At 39.5% G+C, this 18,655-nt stretch overlaps 1 protein-coding gene across 3 annotated transcripts in view; it reads left to right on the top strand.

Annotated features, from left to right (window-relative positions):
- ITGA8 (integrin subunit alpha 8) overlaps positions 1–18,655 on the top strand; it is a 118,149-nt gene that overhangs the window by 89,419 nt on the left and 10,075 nt on the right. For all 3 annotated transcript variants that reach the window (XR_006166226.1, XM_042802087.1, XM_032991667.2), the window contains exon 28: positions 12,497–12,598. Coding sequence is in view for 2 of the 3 variants with exons in the window: in XM_042802087.1 (XP_042658021.1) it covers positions 12,497–12,598 (102 nt within the window). In the remaining variant the exon portion in view is untranslated. The remainder of the gene's footprint in view (positions 1–12,496; positions 12,599–18,655) is intronic.

Below are 18,655 nucleotides of genomic sequence, written 5' to 3'. Positions count from 1 at the left end.
CAACAGGAGCTTTAAATTAAGCTCCTCACACCTTTTAAGTTAATGTCTCCCTTTCCTCAAATGCGGAAATAGATAAAAGTTTTTCCTCACTTAACTTGTTTTCCTGGAGAAACACAAGAGCAGATGGGACAGTATTTCCAGGTAGTTGAATGCCAGCTCAGAAGCTAACCATCATGGCTCCAAATCCACAATGGGTGCATAATTTGGGAGTCACGAGTCTCTCTTAGTGTACAAGACTATGGCAGTGGTTAGCAAAAGGATGACTTGAAAGGTTTTTCTGGTGATCTGTCAGGATTTAAGGTCACGTTCTGTGTTTCTTCTGCAACAGCTATTAGCACTATTATGATTGAAGAGAGCATGGAACTATCTGGCCTTGCTTGAGAGAGAGTGATTTCTGTCTAGCTCAGTAACAAAGGACATCCTTTCAGATACTAGGTGAATTAATTCCTGATTTGTCACTACATTTTCTTTCTATTAACAATCAATCCCAAGAAGCTTTCATATCCTTTCTTCAGTTCCCTTAACACAAATACAATGCTTTTAAGAGGAGGCATGTTTAGCAAATGTGTTTGAAAGGCTAGACTGCGTCTACTTCATTTAGGTTTGCTCAGTGAGTCATCTGCTAGTGGAAAGAAAGGGCAGGCTCTGGTTCAAATTTAAGACCAACAGCTTGACAGCTTAGATGTCTCTCCATCCTTCCAAATCTGGGTAATTGGGATGGACATCTTCTGGTGTAACCTTTTAGAAAGGCCCTACAAAATTTTGCACAGAAAATGCCAGTATGTAACCATCTCTGCACTCATAGGAAAAACATATATATTGGAAAATACAATGGGATTTTTATTCCAGTTTTTCTAATTGCAGTAAGAGACTGTTTGACATTCACACACTGGACAGTGCCTGTTAAGTTCTGTTAAGAACTTAGCTACCCTAGTTCGCTGTTCCTAACACCGAGGCAGGCAGAGAGGCAGAGATATTATCGTTGGCTGTAACAAACTGTGATAATTTTGACCACTGCAGTGTGCAAGCAGTATCACAGTGAACCTTTCCTATCTTCTTCACTAAGCAAAAGATAAAGCTTAGCTCCCTTAGCTGGCAGACTTATTGGGAACTGGACCTGATATATTCCAGATCCAATCAAGTCTTTCTGTTCATCATTCTGCTGGTGAAATCTGATTAACTCTGTAAGGGCCAAAACCAAGTTCTTGTGAAAAAAACAAACACAAGAATGAAACCCCTTCCACATATCCTCAGATGCCAATTTTCTAGGCTATTTACAGCTATTTCAGTGGGAATTAGCCTCATTAAAGTTTTTCTAAGTCCAGTTTAGTATGTAACAAGAAATAACTGTAAGAGATTAAACAAATTTAATGAGAAACAGAGAGTGTTTCACTGAGCTTTTGGTTGTGACAGAGGATGTGTAACAGTTGGAACAAACTAGCTACAGGAGACATGAAATCTCCTTTTCTTAGTGACTCTTAATAAAAGACAGTCTTTTCCTGTAAGTTTAGTTAGCCTGCCTTGGGTTCAGAACAAGGATAACTGCATGAAATTCAGTGGCATGTTTAATGCAGGAGCAGTGGCACTCATCTCACCTAATTTTAATCATCTGAAAGATGCCAAAGCTGGTTGCCTAACTCTGTAGCCAGTGACAAGGCAGAGAGGTGTCTTCAGAGGATACTTTATCCAACTGATTTGAAACACCTTGTCTGCCCTCCTTTTGATCTGGATGGTGGAGAAGGGTCAAAGCTCTGCCCTGGGATACGGGTGTGTACATGCACACAAAAAATCAATGCCACTGCTGCAGTCCCCTTAGCTCCTCCTTTCTCCTTAATAAATCCTTTTTGCTATGCCTGTACTTCACTCAGGGAGCTCAAGGCAGAGGTGGAACCTTACACCAGGCTGTGGGCAGGAGTAAGGATGGGCCATCCTGTAGACTCCCTGGGTGCAGAGACCTCATGACAAACACTCCTACAAGTACATCTTTTGCTTACTACACTGTCCTTACTACCTTTACTATCAAACAAGGCTTTTTATGAGCTGTGATTTTACCTTTTATCTGTATCCTTAGGAAACATTTCTGTTTCCTTCAAATAGTAACTTGCAAGCCTTGTACGGCTCAAAAAACTCCACTTAAAGCAACAGGATTTTTTTCTAAGTAAAAAAAAGTTAGTCCCCAGGGAACTGTTGCGTCCTCCCATTTATGTCTAAGAAGCTGCCAGGATAATGTGACCCCTGCTTCACATGCAAACTTAGACATAGAGAAAAGAGAGAGCAAATAGTGTGATGAGATCTGGTTACTTTCCTCCCACTCACCTCAAAACAGTTTCCTTTTTCACAGCACCATTTAACAGTTACACAGCCATTACCCTAAAAGACTGCAGAACATAATTAATTTCCTAAAAAGGGCATAATCTGCTCTTAATAAACCTATAAACTTCTAGTTCCTAAGGTTATTCCAGTATACCTAAAAAACAACTTCTGTTAGCTAGGCTGAAATATGCAGATTCAAACTGAGGATTAAAATATGGTCAAAATAATCAGGAATGATGATTCGGAACCAGGAAAGACTGTTAAAGGGCCAGACTGAGCTCCACAGTCATAGTTTTGCAAAGAAACTTAGAGGAAAAGTTGCTGTCTCTACAGCAACATCTCAAACTCTTTTGCACATGGAATTAATGTACAAAATTTTCCCATGCCAAAGGAAGCAGCATAATAGTAGGACATTCCTCAACTGTGTTATAATCTAACTGAAGATATGATGATCTGCAGAAGAAATTGTTTGTGCTCATTAAAGCTGAGAACACACTGTCATTATGTGTTTTCTTCTCATAGATATGCTAATGCAAACCTGAGAAGAATTTGATTGAAAGTGATTGATCAATGATAGGATAAAATAACTCATGTTTCTTGTTGAAATTATATGGATCGGCCTGTATATTTTGTTGCCACAAAGGATCAGTCATGTATTGAGTGACTCCTTCCTCTTCCACTTAGTTTAACTGACAACAGCTGACCCCTTTGTCTCTTGACAGTTGTAATCTGTCACCCTAAAACCCAAACTCCCATAGCAAATAACAGCTAAATGACATGCAATGATCAGACATGTTTGAGTAAATAAAGCAGCCCAAATTTCCCAACAAACCAACAGAGACAGAGACAGACATTGTGCAAAGGCAAAGAGGAATCACAGACTTTTTTGGATTGACTTCAAAGCCTGGCTGTAAATGTGAACCCTCTAGTAAAGCTGACTTTTGGATTCAGGCTTGCTGATCAAGCAAATAATAGTCTGATTCGTGCAAAAGAGAAACAACCTTACATGGTTATGTTGTGTTGTGTTCTGTTAGGGCTCTATTGTATCTTCATTTGTCAGATCATGGTATTTCTGAGTCATCAGAGGGAGATCTAATGGGATCTTGCCCAGTGTTCTTTGAACTCTGATGGGTGCATTTTAATATAAGACTTAGGAGTTGGCTAGTAAAACATCTGTTTTGAAAATGTATTTCTAAATGATGAGTCTGTACCATCTGTCTGAATTGCAACATCCTTCCAGGCTCCAAGCTCTTTGGATGCTTACACCACTGTGAGAAGTGGAACTCAACTCATTCTTGACTGTTATTTCAGCCTGTATTGAATGTTTCTCCCAATGACAAAAATCTCCTTCTGGGAGAGCTTGGGAGGCAGTAATGTAAAAAAACCACAGAGGGTGTGCAAGGTTCCCAAAAGGTTTGAAGCTTATTTTATTTTCTTTTAATGTTATTGAATATAATTGTATTGTTTCTCTCGTGACTTTCAGACAGATCCAGATATTTGAATTTGGCACCCCTGACTACATGAAGTTTAATAGCTAGAAGAGAGAAAAATCTAGTTTTAATCAGATAAAGCTGAAAAGCAACAGAAGCATAGCAGCCGCACTGTAATTGGGTGCTCCCTTACTACACAAAGCCATGTTTTGGCTTCTCTGTTAAATACTTGGTATTTCAGTATTTCTGAACATGCATTGCTCCCATTTCTTTTTAGATGCCTAAAAATGGAAGTATATGCTTGATATAATAAAGGTGATGAGTGCTGCAACACCCACATCTTAAGTGCCTGGCCCCAGACTGTTATCCAAAACCTGAAACTAAATACCTAGGCTCCCTATACAGCATACGGAGACAATGAGGTACCTCAGACAAACTGACTTGAACTAGCCATCAGGGTGGTGCATGAGGTCTGACCCTTATCAAGAGGATAGGCACTCAAATCAGGATTAAGCAGGAATATTTCCACCCTCTCAGAAGGCAGAATCCAGAAATTACTCAGGAGGTACCTATAGCATTAGTTGAAAGACTTAAAGAGGACTTTGTTTATTCAATATTCAGTGACAGAAGCTAGAGCAAGCAGACTAGAGAATTCATGACTGGAAGATACGAATTCAGTTCCTCCTAAGCTTGAGAAACGTGTTCTCTTCTGCTGAAGCTGCACCTCTGCAAGGACATAAAAAAAAATTGAGATGTCTGGAAGGGTATAGAAAATGAGAAAGAGCCTGATGTAATACCTTGTCATTTTGGGCCATCACCTCTAAGTCCTCCCAGTCCTCTCATCCTCCTTTGTCTTCATGGCCTGGCACCTGGAGCTATCATCACTGTTAGAGCCCTAATTGTACTTCCTTGATGAGAAATCTTGTTGATAATCTCCATATTTTACTACTGGTGAACTCAGAGACTTTTTTTACTGTGGTAGAAATTCACTAGGCCAGGTAATGCTTCTGGGATTCAGTTTAGTTGCACAAAAGGTATTAGCAGCAGAATACAGATAACTAGTGCAGTGGGGCCACACAGACTATCCTCTGTGCAGCACATGTGTTTGCAGAGGCTTGGAAGTCAGAAGAGAGGTGAACTGGTGGAGGTGGTCCAAGACAGATGAGAGATCTAGCTCTTGCATAGGATCCTTTCTTCGGTCACTTTTCTTCCTCTGTTCTTTACTATGGGAGCAATTATTCCATCTGTAAGTGGGATATGACCCCAAGGAACGATTGCTTCTATCCTCAGCATCCCCCAGCACAGAACCTCTTTCTGTGTCCAGTGCAAAAACATCTCAGCCAAGGGAAGCTTGCTTAGTGTTTTCAAAGCATAGTTCTGCAACCAGCCTGAATTGTCTATCCATGGATTAAAGTGGGGAAGCACCAGAAAAATGAGAGAGATGTCTTGTTCTCTTACATGTCATATATGGAAGTTTAAGTAGATTATTTTAATTCAGACTGAGAATTAAAAGCCATAATTAGATGCACTGCCCTGCAAGCCACATATAATAACAAAAGGAGGAATTCCTCAAAGAAATTTGCCTCTGCATCAAACAACTGTTGTTATTTGAAAAAAAAAAAACAAAATAAGTAAAAAAGAAAACTGTGTGTGGCCAAAAATACTGTATTATACTGGATTTGATTGTTATGTGAATGAAGTGTAGAAAGAAAGAGACCTTGGCACCAGGCTGAAATAGCTGGAGGTTTTCTTGGGTGTGGGCTAGTTGTGTTTTCATTAGTTGTTTAAGATATTGCAGAACATGAGACTGGTTCTAGATGTGCTAAATGTACAAAAGTATAGGTAACATTAGGCATATGAAGAAATGAATATCTTTAATTGATAACCATTAAAATCTATATATTAAAGTATTCTGAAATCACAACAAAATATCTGCCTCATAATTTAAAATAGTCTATTTAAATGAATGTAAAAGATATAATATGTGAAGAGTAAGAAAGAAGTTAATGATAGAGATGAGGATGTGTTGATTTTCAGAGGAGTTATATTGTCTTTGGTCACAGATACATTTGGCTGGACATACCCTCTTGGTACAGATAGCACAAGTACTTTTTCACCATGCACAGTCATGCATACTTTTTTAACCAATTAGTACAAGAACAAATAGTTGTATGACCTCTACTCTTCAGCGTTTATGTAAGCTACTCTATTTATTGGCAGTAGTTCAGGTTTTTGGAGGTATGAGTCAAAAAAAGCAAGCTAATGAATTCCCAAAGCATTTATTTAAAAGGTAACACCATATTGCTTACTCTTGTCTCTAAAATGTGCCAGACTCCAGCAGACACAAAGGAAAATAAGGTTTAATCAAGCAGGGCCAATATTGTTACAACAGCACTGACCTCCATATACAACAGACAGGTTCTGGGGGGAAATTCCACAGCAGCATGCAGCTAGCAATAAAGTACATGCCCTTAGTTAGGGTGACTTCACTGGGCTACATCTAACCAGAAAAAAAGTATTTCAAAAAAGTTGAACAATGCTTCATAGAGGCAATGGAACAAAGTCATTCTGGGGAGACTCTCCAGTAGTTCAAAGCTCTTCAAACTTGCAGAATAACAATGACCTGTCAGACTTTGTTCCTCCTACCTTCAGTCTAGCTCCCTGTGGTCCAGAATTGTCCCTGCATTTTAGTCTGCTCTCTGAGTAGGATGCTGCCATATGCCTTAAAGATGCTTTGGGGAGATTTCAGGTCCTTGCTGGAGCTTCCTGCAGACACCACCAGCATGGAGTACTCTCATTCAAATTGTCCAAGATTTGCCAGCTCTTCACACATTATTTCCATTTGTCTCAATTGTACTTAGGGAAACACAGCACTGAATATTTATTGGGAACGCTTTCCTTCATTTTTGGATGCATCCATGTCTTTCAACTGTTAAAGAAAACAAAGGCTTCTGTTCAAAAATCTATTTGTAAAACAAAAGGGTGTAGAGAGAGAAGCCTTAATAAATACACCAGCAGGGATATACCACCCAAGCAACACAGGGGATGGCCATGTTTTGCCTCCTTACCAGAATACTGGCAAACTACTGTCTCAGTGATGCACACAAGAGCAGGTTCTGCTTGTTCTAACAGAAGGGGAACCCCAGAAGGCCAATGTAGGTAGGGCTGGGCTCCCTATTATAATGGTCATTAGGCACTGACATTCACAAATACCAAATTCCTTCTTCTTCTTCCTCTGAGCCATAATAAAGTCCTCAGCTTGATTTGCAAACCACAGGTCCTGCTGCTTCCAGTAAACACTGAATATTTAAACATAGGCTATTTTAGAAATTATATGGTAAAGAAATGCTGTTTCTGACAAATGACTTCAGAATTATAAACAAGGCTGTAGGAGAGACAGCTGCCTATACCAAGGTGTTGGTACAAGTAAAAATCCTGCTTGCAACTGATGCTGGCCATAGTTACTGTTTTAAGCCCTTTGCCACAAACAATTCTGTGAATGCAGGAAAATACTCTCTAGACTTTTACATTCTCCATTCCTGTAAAGCAACTGAGATATGCAGCATTTCCAGAAGCCTAAGGGAGGGTCAAAGAGAGTTGATAGCTGTGGACACAACCCAAGGTTATTAACCCCAGCCAAGCATTAATCCACAGGAAGTACCCTCCTCTGATGTTCTTATTGCTGATGTAAGCTGAAAATGAAACAAGCCATGTATAGTATGTGAAAGGATTTATTTTTCCGTGAGTGCTGTTTCCTTTATAAGATGTTTCAGGAGAGTTAATGCCTTTACTGTACCAATCAGGCTGCATGTCTAATGTCTACTTCTTTCATAATATAACATATCCTGCTCCCTCCATTACAGATTACTTTTATAAATCATAGAAATCATATCCAGAATCCTGCTTAATATGAATTGCTTAGAATTGAAAACATAAGGCTTTTTTCAGGCTTTTTTTCTGAATGCAAATCATCGCACTACAACAGAAACGTGCTGGGACTTTGTCTGAGAAGTCTAGGGCTGTAGAATAAAAGATGAAGAATGGCTTGAGTCTGAAAATTGAAAATAATTAGTGTGATAAGGAAAAATTATTTTTCTGAAGACTATTTCATAGATGTTCAGCACCGTGAAAGTGTATAAAAAGTACTGATTTGCCAAGTCCAATATTAAATTGGTCTAATTTTTAATTTCAAACACTGTTGATAGAAAAGGTAGTTCCCTTTCATTAGAAGCCATCTATGTTAAGGGGCTGATTTGACTATCCCTATGTAGTCATTTGAGGCAGTCTTCTTCATATTGCTCATTCCTAATATAAGCCCCAAGGAGAGGTTAAATGTTCTGATAAGAAACATTCAGCTGCTCTCAATATTTTAAAAGAAAAAAATTGTGGCATAGCCAAATGAGTTCCAGAAGGCAATAAATGTGCTGGCTTCATGTCGCCAGTAAACACTCACATATTTGAAGAGAAAACTAGCTTTTTAAAAAGAAGACAGAGTGGGCAAGGCAAATACCAGAATTACAACCCTGGACCTCTGGAGATCAGCCTTCAGCCTTTTCAGGGATCTGCTTGGAAGAACTCCGTGGGAGATGATCCTGGAGAAAAGAGGAGTCCAGGAGAACTAGTGATTCTGCAGAATCACCTCCTTTAAGCTCAAGAACTGTCCATCCTGACATGCAGGAAGTCCAGGAAGGGTGGCAGGAGGCCTGCATGGATGAACAAGGACCTCCTGCTAAAGCTTCAACATAGGAAGGAAACATAAGAGGTGGAAGCAGAGTCAGCTGGCCCAGTGCAGGGGCTGGATGGGGAATATAGAGACAGTGTCTGAGCAGCATGCAGGAACAGAGTTAGGAAAGTAAAAGTCCACCAGGAGCTGAGTCTAGCAAGGGACTTAAAGGGCATCAAGGAGGCTTCTATATCAGCAGCAAAAAGGCGGCTAGGGAAAATATGGGTCTTCTGCTGAATGGGACATGGAAAAGGCTGAGTTAATGCCTCCTTCACTTTGGTCTTTAGTGGTAAAATCTGCACAGAGTAACCCGAGGCCTCTGCAACCAGACAGAAAACCTGCAGCAATCAATATTTACCTTCAGTGGAGGAATATCAGATATGGGGAACATTTAAACAAATCGGACATACAAAAGTCCAAGCAACCTGACAGGATACACCAAGAACTGCTGAGGGAGCTGGCCAATGTCAGTACAAGACCACTCTCAATTATCTTTGAAAGGTCATGGTGACTGGGGAAGGTTTGTGGGGGCTGGAAGAAAGCAAATGTCACACCTGTCTTCAAGATGGAGGATCCAGAGAACTACAGGCCAGTTAGTTTCATTTTAATCCCTGAGAAGGTGATGGAGAAGAAAAAACCTGGAAGTCATTTGCAAACATCTGAAGGACAAGAAGGTGATTGGGAGTTGTCAGTGTGGATTTTAGAAGGGGAAATCATGCTTGACCAACCTGATAGCCTTCTGCAGTGAGATAAATGAGGTTCATCTTGGTGGACAAAGGGAGAGCAGTCATTGTTTTTTATTTTGACTTTAGCAAGATTTTTGACACTGTCAAAATGAATGAAGGCAGGTGGACAGAGAGGTAGATTCAAAACTGACTGAACTGCCAGGCTTAAAGTGTTGTGATCAGCAGTGTGAAGTCCAGCTGGATTCACCACTAATGGTGTATTCCCAGGGGTCAATACTGGGGCCAGCACTGTTTAACATCATTAATGATTTGGATAATGGGACAGAGTACACTTTCAGCAAGTTTTCAGATGATAGAAAAGCTGAAGAAGTGTTTGATATACCAGATGGTTGTCCTGCCCTTCAGAGGGACCTCAACAGGCTGGATAAGTGTGTTAGCCAGAATTTAATGAAGTGTGACAGGGAGATGCAAAGTCCTGCACCACAGGAGGAATAGCCCTGTGCATCAGTACAGACTAGAGACTAAGTAGCTGGAAGGCAGTGTTCTAGCAAAGGATCTCAAGGTCCTGGTGGACACCAAGTTGAACATGAACCCACTGTCTGTGCCCTTGCAGCAAAGAAAGTCAACAGTTCCTTGGGCTGCATTAGGAAGAGCATGGCCAGTAGGTTGAGGGAAGTGACACTTCTTCTCTAGTCAGCACTGCTGAGACAGATTTGGAGTGCTGTGTCCAGTCCTGGGCTGCCTGGGACGAGTGAGACATGGACATACTGGAGCAAGTCTAGCCAAGGGCCACAATGATGATTAAGGGCTTGGATCATCTGATAGACAAGGAGAGACTGAGAGAAATGGGACTGTTCAGTCAGAAGAAAGCTCAGTCAGTATCTTACCAATGTGTATAAGCATCTGATAGGAGGAAGTAAAGAAGGCAGAGCTAGGCTCTTCTCAATGATATCCAGTAACAGGACAAGAGGGAAGAAACACAAACTGAAATAAAGGAAATTCTATTTAAACATAAGAAAACTTTTTACTGTGACAGTAGTTAGACACTGGAATAGGTTGCTCCTAGGATTTGTGGAGTCTCCGTTCTTGGAGATAGACAAAACCCATCTGGAGATGGCCCTGGGCATACTGCTTTAGTTGACCCTTCTCTGAGCATGTGGTTGGAGCAGACAATCTCCAGAGGTGCCTTCCAACCTCAGCAGTTCTGTGAAAACTTTGAGTTGGGCCATGGTCATCCAGCTGCATCCAAGTTGGCTCCCAGGTTTAGGTTACGCTTATTTCGGGTCATTTTCACAAAGAAACCTTTCTCCATCAGTGAAGGAAGGAAAGAGTATCCTAGGTTACCATGGGGTCTTCTTACCTCAGTCTGCTCCACGAAACATCTGAAAGGGAAGAAGCAATTCTTGGAGATGGTTTTTGCCCTTGATGCAATAGTAAATTCCACCTAGGAGGGAGGAAAAGATGTTGAGTAGTCACATAGAAAACAAGTGTTGTCAATGGAGCAGAACTCCTAAATGTGTGAGAAGTAGAAGGAAGGAGAAAGAGTTTTGCAGAAGGGGATTTAGAAAATGACAGCAATGTTCCAAATACACTGGACTGTAAGAAGCCGGTGACAAAATGAAAGATTGCTTTACTTACAAGGCTCATTCTTTCCATAAATTAATAGTCAAATACTGCATTGAATTCTGGTCATCATATTTCAGAAGGGATTGAGACAGGTAGCAAAAACAATTAAGGGCTTCAAAAATATTCTCAAACAAAAGATTTAATTTTTTTACCACAAGGAGTCTGATGTAAAGGGATATAATGATAGTCATAACTCCTAGCCCTCTGGATTCCAGTGGACATACTAGCACATAACTATCTAATGCTTTTCAGAGCATATCAAAGCACTTTCAAAGGAGATCCATATCATTACTCCAATTTTACATGGGATGGGATATACAAGATAAGTTGCCCATAGTGTCACCCAAAAAATCAGTTGTAGAGATGGAATTAGAAACAGGTTTGTTGACTTCCAGAAGAGCATGGTAATCACTTGGCCATCCTTCCTTGGGATAAAAACAAGGAAAAAGAGGACATAGTTCAAGTGCAGGATCTACTGTCTGTAACAAAGTAACATTCAGTGAAAAACATGCCAAATTCAATGTGAACTGAAAGGTTTACTTGATACCTGACGTGCTTAGCCTTCAAAACCAACTCCAGTTAGATATCCATGATGCCAAGCGCTCAACAGGGTCCAAAATACATGTGTGGAAGATATTTTGTACCCTTTGTAGTAAATGTTGCAACCATTAAGTTTCTTTTAAGGGGCATGCACTTTCACAGGTCAGCGCTTATGCCACTTCATAGCCGGTTTAGGCAGTTCCTTTTCCAGTGGACATACCAGCACTTAACTATCATTTCAAGACAGTTTGCACAGAGTGGCAGATGATTGTCAAGGTCAGAACAGCACAGTGAGACACACAGTTGGTCAGGTATAGTGTGTCAATGTCTACCTGGCTTCCAAATGAGGTGAAAGCACTAATTAAAAGTCGCAGCGTGAGCTATATGATGTAACAGGTTTTAGTCATTCCGAACCAGGGAAGGTAATGCCTAATCTAATCTAACAATATTTTATAAATACAAACAAGTATAAGTGAAACACAGAGAACTGACAGAGGTATACATTTTGTTTTGTCTGCACATCTTTGGGTTTGCTGAAGTGCTTAATGAGAGCTTTATAAATATTTTACTAGGCAGCCAGTTAAACAATGACTGCTATACATTCCTATTGCAGTTGCACAATGTAGTAAAAAAGCAAGGTGAATTGTTCTGGATTTTTGCAATAACAAATCAATCTCAACCTAAGTGAAGTGCAAAGATGTTTGTTCTTGTTGTTCTTTGATGGGAAGGCACAGCCATTCCTTTGATGCCATCAGGGAGCTTTACCAGAGTGGTCTCAACATAGGCCTGAAAATCTTCTCAGGATACCCACATTTGTTGTTGGGCTTAGTGAGCAGAGGCAAGGTTTTAAAACATAGACACCCCATAAACCTCCCTCCTGCTTCAAACTCACCAGTTTCCTATTTCAAAGAAATATGAGAAACAACTGTATGTGTCTTTCTGCATATCTAACTCTTCTTCCACATTTGAACATGCAGTCTTTGTATTTCAGCTTTATGTTTTATTATGTGTTTGTCTTGTGGACACATACAGGTCTCAGGATTGCTGTACACTTTACCAAAAGAAACTGTCTTTGCCTTAGGAAATCAGCTCTCTGTACTTTTTCTCTGCTTATTTCTCATAACGTTTTTAAGTATGAACATGGGTTTTAATTATTTCTTTTTTATATATAATTTCAGAGAAAGAATGATTTCTATACTCTTTCTTCCAATGTGTCCTTCGAAGTTAAGAGCATGCCATATAAAGTGCAACCAGCAAAGCTCCCTGAGGGAAGCATAGCAGTAAGTAACTGAAAATTATATCTTTGTGTGAAGCACATGTATTTGATCATTCTGATCACAGCTGTGAAAGTTTTTATAGATGCAATTATCGAGATCAGTCTTTCCTGTGTTTCTAGTGTAAATTCCTGAAATAATACCTAAAGGAAATACCTTTATTGCTTTCTGTGGAAGTTGATGATACATGATACTAATTCAATTTCTAAATCATTTCTCGCTGCACTAACTAATATGCGGGCTGCTTTACTGCAACCAGGAGGAATTTTTCACCCAGAAGAAAAAAACAAAACTGTGTAAGCAAGTGTCTAGTTACCTTGTTTGGGGTAAAAAAAATCTGAAAGAAATTTTTGTGCAAAATCCAAAATCATGTTTTTCTGAGCTTTAGAGATCTCACTCTTTTCTCAGTCAGCAGTTCTCTCGCACAACTTTATGGATTATCTGTGGCAACTTCTCTCTTATCTGTATTAAATTTCTTTGACACCCTGATTTTCAGAAAGGTCTGCATGCCTCTCTAAGGTTTCCACCTCACAGCACATCAGGTGCAAGATATGAAATTACCTGGTAATCCCTACAGAAGTGAGAGATAGATAGCAAAATATTTGCCTTATTTGCAGACCAAGATTTGTATGGCCCTGTATTATTATATGAAAATTATTATTGGAGGCATATGTTCGATTTAATTATTTGCTGGTGCCAAAGCATTGAGTTTGGGGAGCAATTGAAAGGAATTTTCTTCTTATGGTGTCTAATATCATGGTTAGAATTCACTCTATTTTGTCATTACTGATAGAAATAAGTAAAATATAAGTGCAAAATTTGATTCTAGTACAAAGAGTAATCTGCAATTTGAAAGCTTATTGTTCTCATCTTTATTATAAGTTTTATCATTTACCATCCTTCTTTTAAAATGTAAGATCAGTACAAACTTTTCCAGGTTAAATCATGGTGCAAATCATATCGTATCAGTACGTTGAGAAGTAGTAGTAGGGAACAAAATATTTTTTTAATATGTAAAACCAACATAATAATACACTTCACAGCTTACTTTGAACATATTTTAGAGGATACAGGCTATAAGGTTTTGCTTTGAAGAAGCACAGATTGAATGGTTGCTTGATACTTGCTCTGGGAAGACACGAGGTGAAATCTTGGTCCTGTATGCCCAGTGACTCTAACCTCTAACATCAGGAGAACCATGATTCCATGATTTCACCAGAGAGATTTGATGCTTAATGCAGTATTCATCCAGAAAGGTTCAAAGGCTCCAAGCTGACAGATATACTCAGGCTCTTTTTATTTTCTTGCAGCATGTGTTCTATACCAGAAACACATGTTGTGCAGAACTCTGTTGATAGTGGTGCCTTCATCTGGACTGAAGTGCTTCACCCCAGGTGATAGCCTGCTGTTCTCAACAAGTGTCAGATGATCTACCAAATGATCAGATAAGCATTTTATTCTCTTACTCCAGCCAGTATAATGCTTGTTATTTGCTGCAGATGATTTACAGCAAAATGCCTGTAATGGCAACTGTAAAATGTTGAAAAACGATAGCGCTTTTATGTCGTTTCATATCTGGACATGGCAGTGGATGCCTGCCAGCTTTACAGCTTGATGTGTTATATGCACAAGCTCTTTTGATGTTCCACTTGCAAGAAGAAGTATTTGCTTGAAGTTGGGCAATGCTTAATATTTTTGGTCCTTCTGAAAAAGATCACTGGTGGTGTTTTAAAAGTTTCCAAAGATTTATTTGGAAGTTTATGGGTTTCCTTCAGACAATGCAAGGGTGGAAGTGGAATAAAGATTTTAATATTTTAAAATTAATTGTCAAAAGTATATATCTAATAATCAGCTAACACTCTACAGTTTATATTGTGAAGATAATACATTATAAAACAACAGAGCATATGTCCTTTGTTTAACTTACACAATTCTGGGTTCCAATTACACAGGCTGAGAAGTATATTTAATTTTAATGGCATGAATAATCCCATACACATCAGTAACCCACACAGTCATGTAATCATATTGGCAGCACTGAGGTCTTTTTTTTCCATCACCATGGAATATAGGTCTGTATCTCAAACAGAGGGTCATGATACATAGGTGTGTGAAAGGTTATGTAAATGTAAGCAAATCTGAATCTTTTATAGTAAAACATAAGAGTGAAAATAGCATCAAACAGAAAATTAGCTTGGAATTTAGTGGATCTTAAACCAAAATCCACTGACATCAATAAAAGTATTTTTATTAATTTTGATAGGCTTGGAATTACAACTATATATTGCACAACTGGTTGGATTTCCTTGCTAATAGATGTATCATTGAAGAAAAAATTGACATTTTTCCTTTGAGGTATTATTACAGTAAATACTACTATCCTACTTGATGAATTTCATGTGCAAGGTGAAAGTACCTTTTATTATAAAAAGTGCAGAGTTAGAATAAGCAATAATTTGTTCCAATTTAATCTACAATTCTTGAGCCAGTTTTGAAGTTTAATAAAATATGATTGTTTTTCTTAAATGTTTGATAGGACCTTCAGAGGGGATGCCTTCAGTCTAAACTGTTTGACCAATGTCCTACAGTGAGTAAAGTTGGTTTCAGACTAAGGCTTACAACTCTTTTTTTAGCAATTACACAGTGATAGGACTTTCATTTTAAACATGCTTATAATAAAATTATTAAATATATTTGCACAAACATTTGTGAAATGTAAACATAAATGTCAGTATTAATTATGACTCCAAGCTCAAGGGAGCTTTTACTTTCTATTTCAAGCATTTTTTCAGAGCATACCAGAACGTTATGCTATAAAGGTTGGATGGGAACATGTTGGAGTACTAAAGAGTGTCTGTTTCTCAGGCCCTGTAAGCAAAATTACTAATGTTTAGAGGAAGGTCATCATGAACAGTAAAAGTGATAGCATTAGAGTAATAATCAATTTAGCTACAATTTCTTAAAGTAACAGATGAAATTAAGGAGAAGATACTTTTTTTAAATTGTGTCTTTTAAAGGACAAGAGGGGAAAAAACAGCTTTGTGAGAATCCCACTAGCAGGCATTGTGCAGGAATTGTGACCCTAGATTCTGGATGTTGGCACTAGTAAAAATTAATTCCCATCGGTCCACAAAGGACTGCTGATGACCCGGCAGCTTACCACATATGCTCTTCTCTGCATTGTGCTGCCTTCCAGTGAAATGAAAGATGATTTTGAAGCTACATTGAGTAGCACCAAAATCAGGGGCAAAACCCAAACTTTACAAAAATCAGTGTCAAAAAAAACAATATTTCTTTTATCTACCTACAGTGTGCTTAACAGTGGCACATTTAAAAAAAGGAAAATAAAAGCCCCCCTATGGAAATAGTTTCACGAGCAACAAGTGACTGTCATGGAACTACAACAGTGATTCTGGAGACTATCAGACAGCACCTGTGCTAAGACCAGCTTGGATTTTATTTCCAATAGCAGACAAAGGCTCTGTCTATAACTCTGTGCTTGGCTTCATCCTCATCTCAGTGCTTGAGGCAAATGGCATTCCCCGTCACCCCTCTGCATGCAAGAGGTTGTGAGACCTTAAGCAGTGTGAAAGGCCAAAAGTCAGATGGCTCCTCTCACGTCTGTCAGGTGTGCTTTTCACCAGCCTGACAGAAGCAACCACTGTTTTCAGTGTTCAGTATAGGAAAGTCTTCTAGTCCTGAACAGAGAGGAAAGCCAATATGCATCTGAAGTACAGTGCCAACATGCAACACTTGTGTAAAAATTCCACTTCATATTGGCCACCTTAGACGAAAACAGATAAATCCCCCCAAAAAACATTCACTGGCTCTGATCCTGCAGTACTAAACCTACCACATGGAGAAGAACAGAAATCCAAGCTGAATAATGTCTTAAATCAAAATCATATGTAAAACTGTTGCAGACAGCATGGGGTGGAGGAGGGACAGTCTTCTGTGGAAATGGTGAAATGAGGCAGGCAAAACTGAAGGGATGCTTTGTTTCTTTCTTCCCCTCCAGCTTCTGCCTCAACTCTGTGGGTGTTCAGGACCTGCAGTGTCAAACTGTTCCTAAGGAATTGCATTAGTAGCCCTGCAAATATTTGTATAGAGTATAAAAGGAGGCAGCCCAGAGGCATTATATTCTACTGGTAATGCACATAGGCAGGAGTGAGACTAACAGCTACATATAATCCCTTGCTTAGGAAATAAATCTCAAGCATTCAGCACAACCTGTCCCTTGCTTTCAAAAACCTAAGACGAAGGATTCATGGGAAACGGGTGAGGATGCGACAAGATGGTTTTAAGATTTTAGAAAGAAAATATTTCATTAGCCATTGGCCTCGCCCCTGCTAAAAGAGAAAAGATGTGGCAGCTTTACAGCAGCATTCTGCTTGATACAGGATAGACCTAATTTCTGCTGATTTACTCATTGCTGATAATCTAAGGATTATAAACATGATGCTCTGCAATTCTGTAAGATTACAGTTTCTTGTTTATATTTCAACACTTGTCAGGCTCCAGCTGAGCTACTGAAATTACACTGTAAATTGCACTTTACTGTCTGTAAAGGCAGAATGAAGAAGGATGAAGGGAGAGAGGAATATGAACCCATGCAGTACAAGCAAGGCTGAGCACCACTACACCACTCATAATTGGTTACAGTGTGTCCTCAGGAAGACCCAGATGTCCTTCTCTGGATCCATGCTGATAGGTGCTCGATTGGTATCACAAGAAGAGCTAGGTTGGCTTATTGTTTCTGCAGCCTAAGAGGAAAGAAAACACGACATGCAAATGTATCAAACATCTAGGAAGTGGTGCATAAATGAAGACATGGAACAGCTACATAGGCACTTCTAGTTGCATACACTACTATCAGCTTTATCCAAAGCTGAATGAAATCCACTATCCCTAATGAAATGGACTGTTTCCACTGATTTCAGCAGGATCTCAAACATACTTTGAGGTCTGGATTGACCCCCACCTAATTTTGAACAGTGAACTGGAACGCTGGAGTACGTTAATTAAGAGTCTGATTGCTGTGCTCTTGTGCAATCACTCGGCAGCCCTATGAGCTATTCAGATCCTAGACAACACCAGGCAGCAGGTTAGTTCACCCCTGTCTCAGAGCACCTGTGATTCTGAAGTAGTTGCCTTAGATTGGATGGAAGTGGACTTGGTGCCCAAGGAGACAGATGTGGTTCAGTCAAATACTATCTTAAGAAATCTGTAAACAAAAAGTCCTTCCTACAAAAGTACTTGCCCACTCTGATATTTTCCATATGGAGGATATACAATTTCAGTATACTGTACCAACCCATCCGTAGCTGGCCAGTGGCTTGCCAGAGTCTTTTTGTTCTGGTTTGATGTACAGTCCAGCCCAGAGCAATGATGCTGACTCCATTTCCTGTTGGATTTATCTCACTCACATTGTGCCACCTAGGAATTTGGCTCAAGCTATCAATACCAGAAATGGCTAAATCAAATTTTTGCAAGAAAATGGGTCTTCCCTCAGGCTTGATCTTATTGTAAAATGGAGTCAGTCATTTTGTCAAACTTCAGAGGACAGAAAGCGCTGCTTGTGTTTACTTTTTGCTGTTGTTTACAAATATTGAGTGAGTCTATCACTTTACTGCTCCAGGACCACAGCAACATGCTCATATAAGTGATGGTGTTAGAACAGAAGCGGTAGTGAAGCTCAAACCTTATGTTAAGTAAGGTACGTACACCGTACATTGATAGCATCAGATCCTTTTCAAATAATAATTTAAAAAAATATAGCTTATTGCATGTAGTACCACAGAGTTTGCCAACAGAGGAAGCGGAGCAAGGATGACGGGGTTTTTTAATCAATCTTAGATTTTGCTGTCTTGGGGCCTACTGAATTTTTGTCAGCACTTCCCAACTCTAGTGCTATATGCGATCAGGTCTTCAAGGCTTGCCTCAGGGCAGCATTCATGAGGATTTTCAAGCAGTAGAAGGCAGATACTTTCTTCCTTGGACAGCTAAGCTCATTGCTTGCTACACGCTTCACACGGCCCATCATGACTGCACCCCTTCTGATTT

Source organism: Tyto alba, unplaced genomic scaffold, assembly GCF_018691265.1.
Source record: "Tyto alba isolate M040663 unplaced genomic scaffold, T.alba_DEE_v4.0 Super-Scaffold_38, whole genome shotgun sequence".
NCBI classification, from domain to species: Eukaryota; Metazoa; Chordata; class Aves; order Strigiformes; family Tytonidae; genus Tyto; species Tyto alba.
This window is presented reverse-complemented; position numbering and strand designations above follow the sequence as displayed.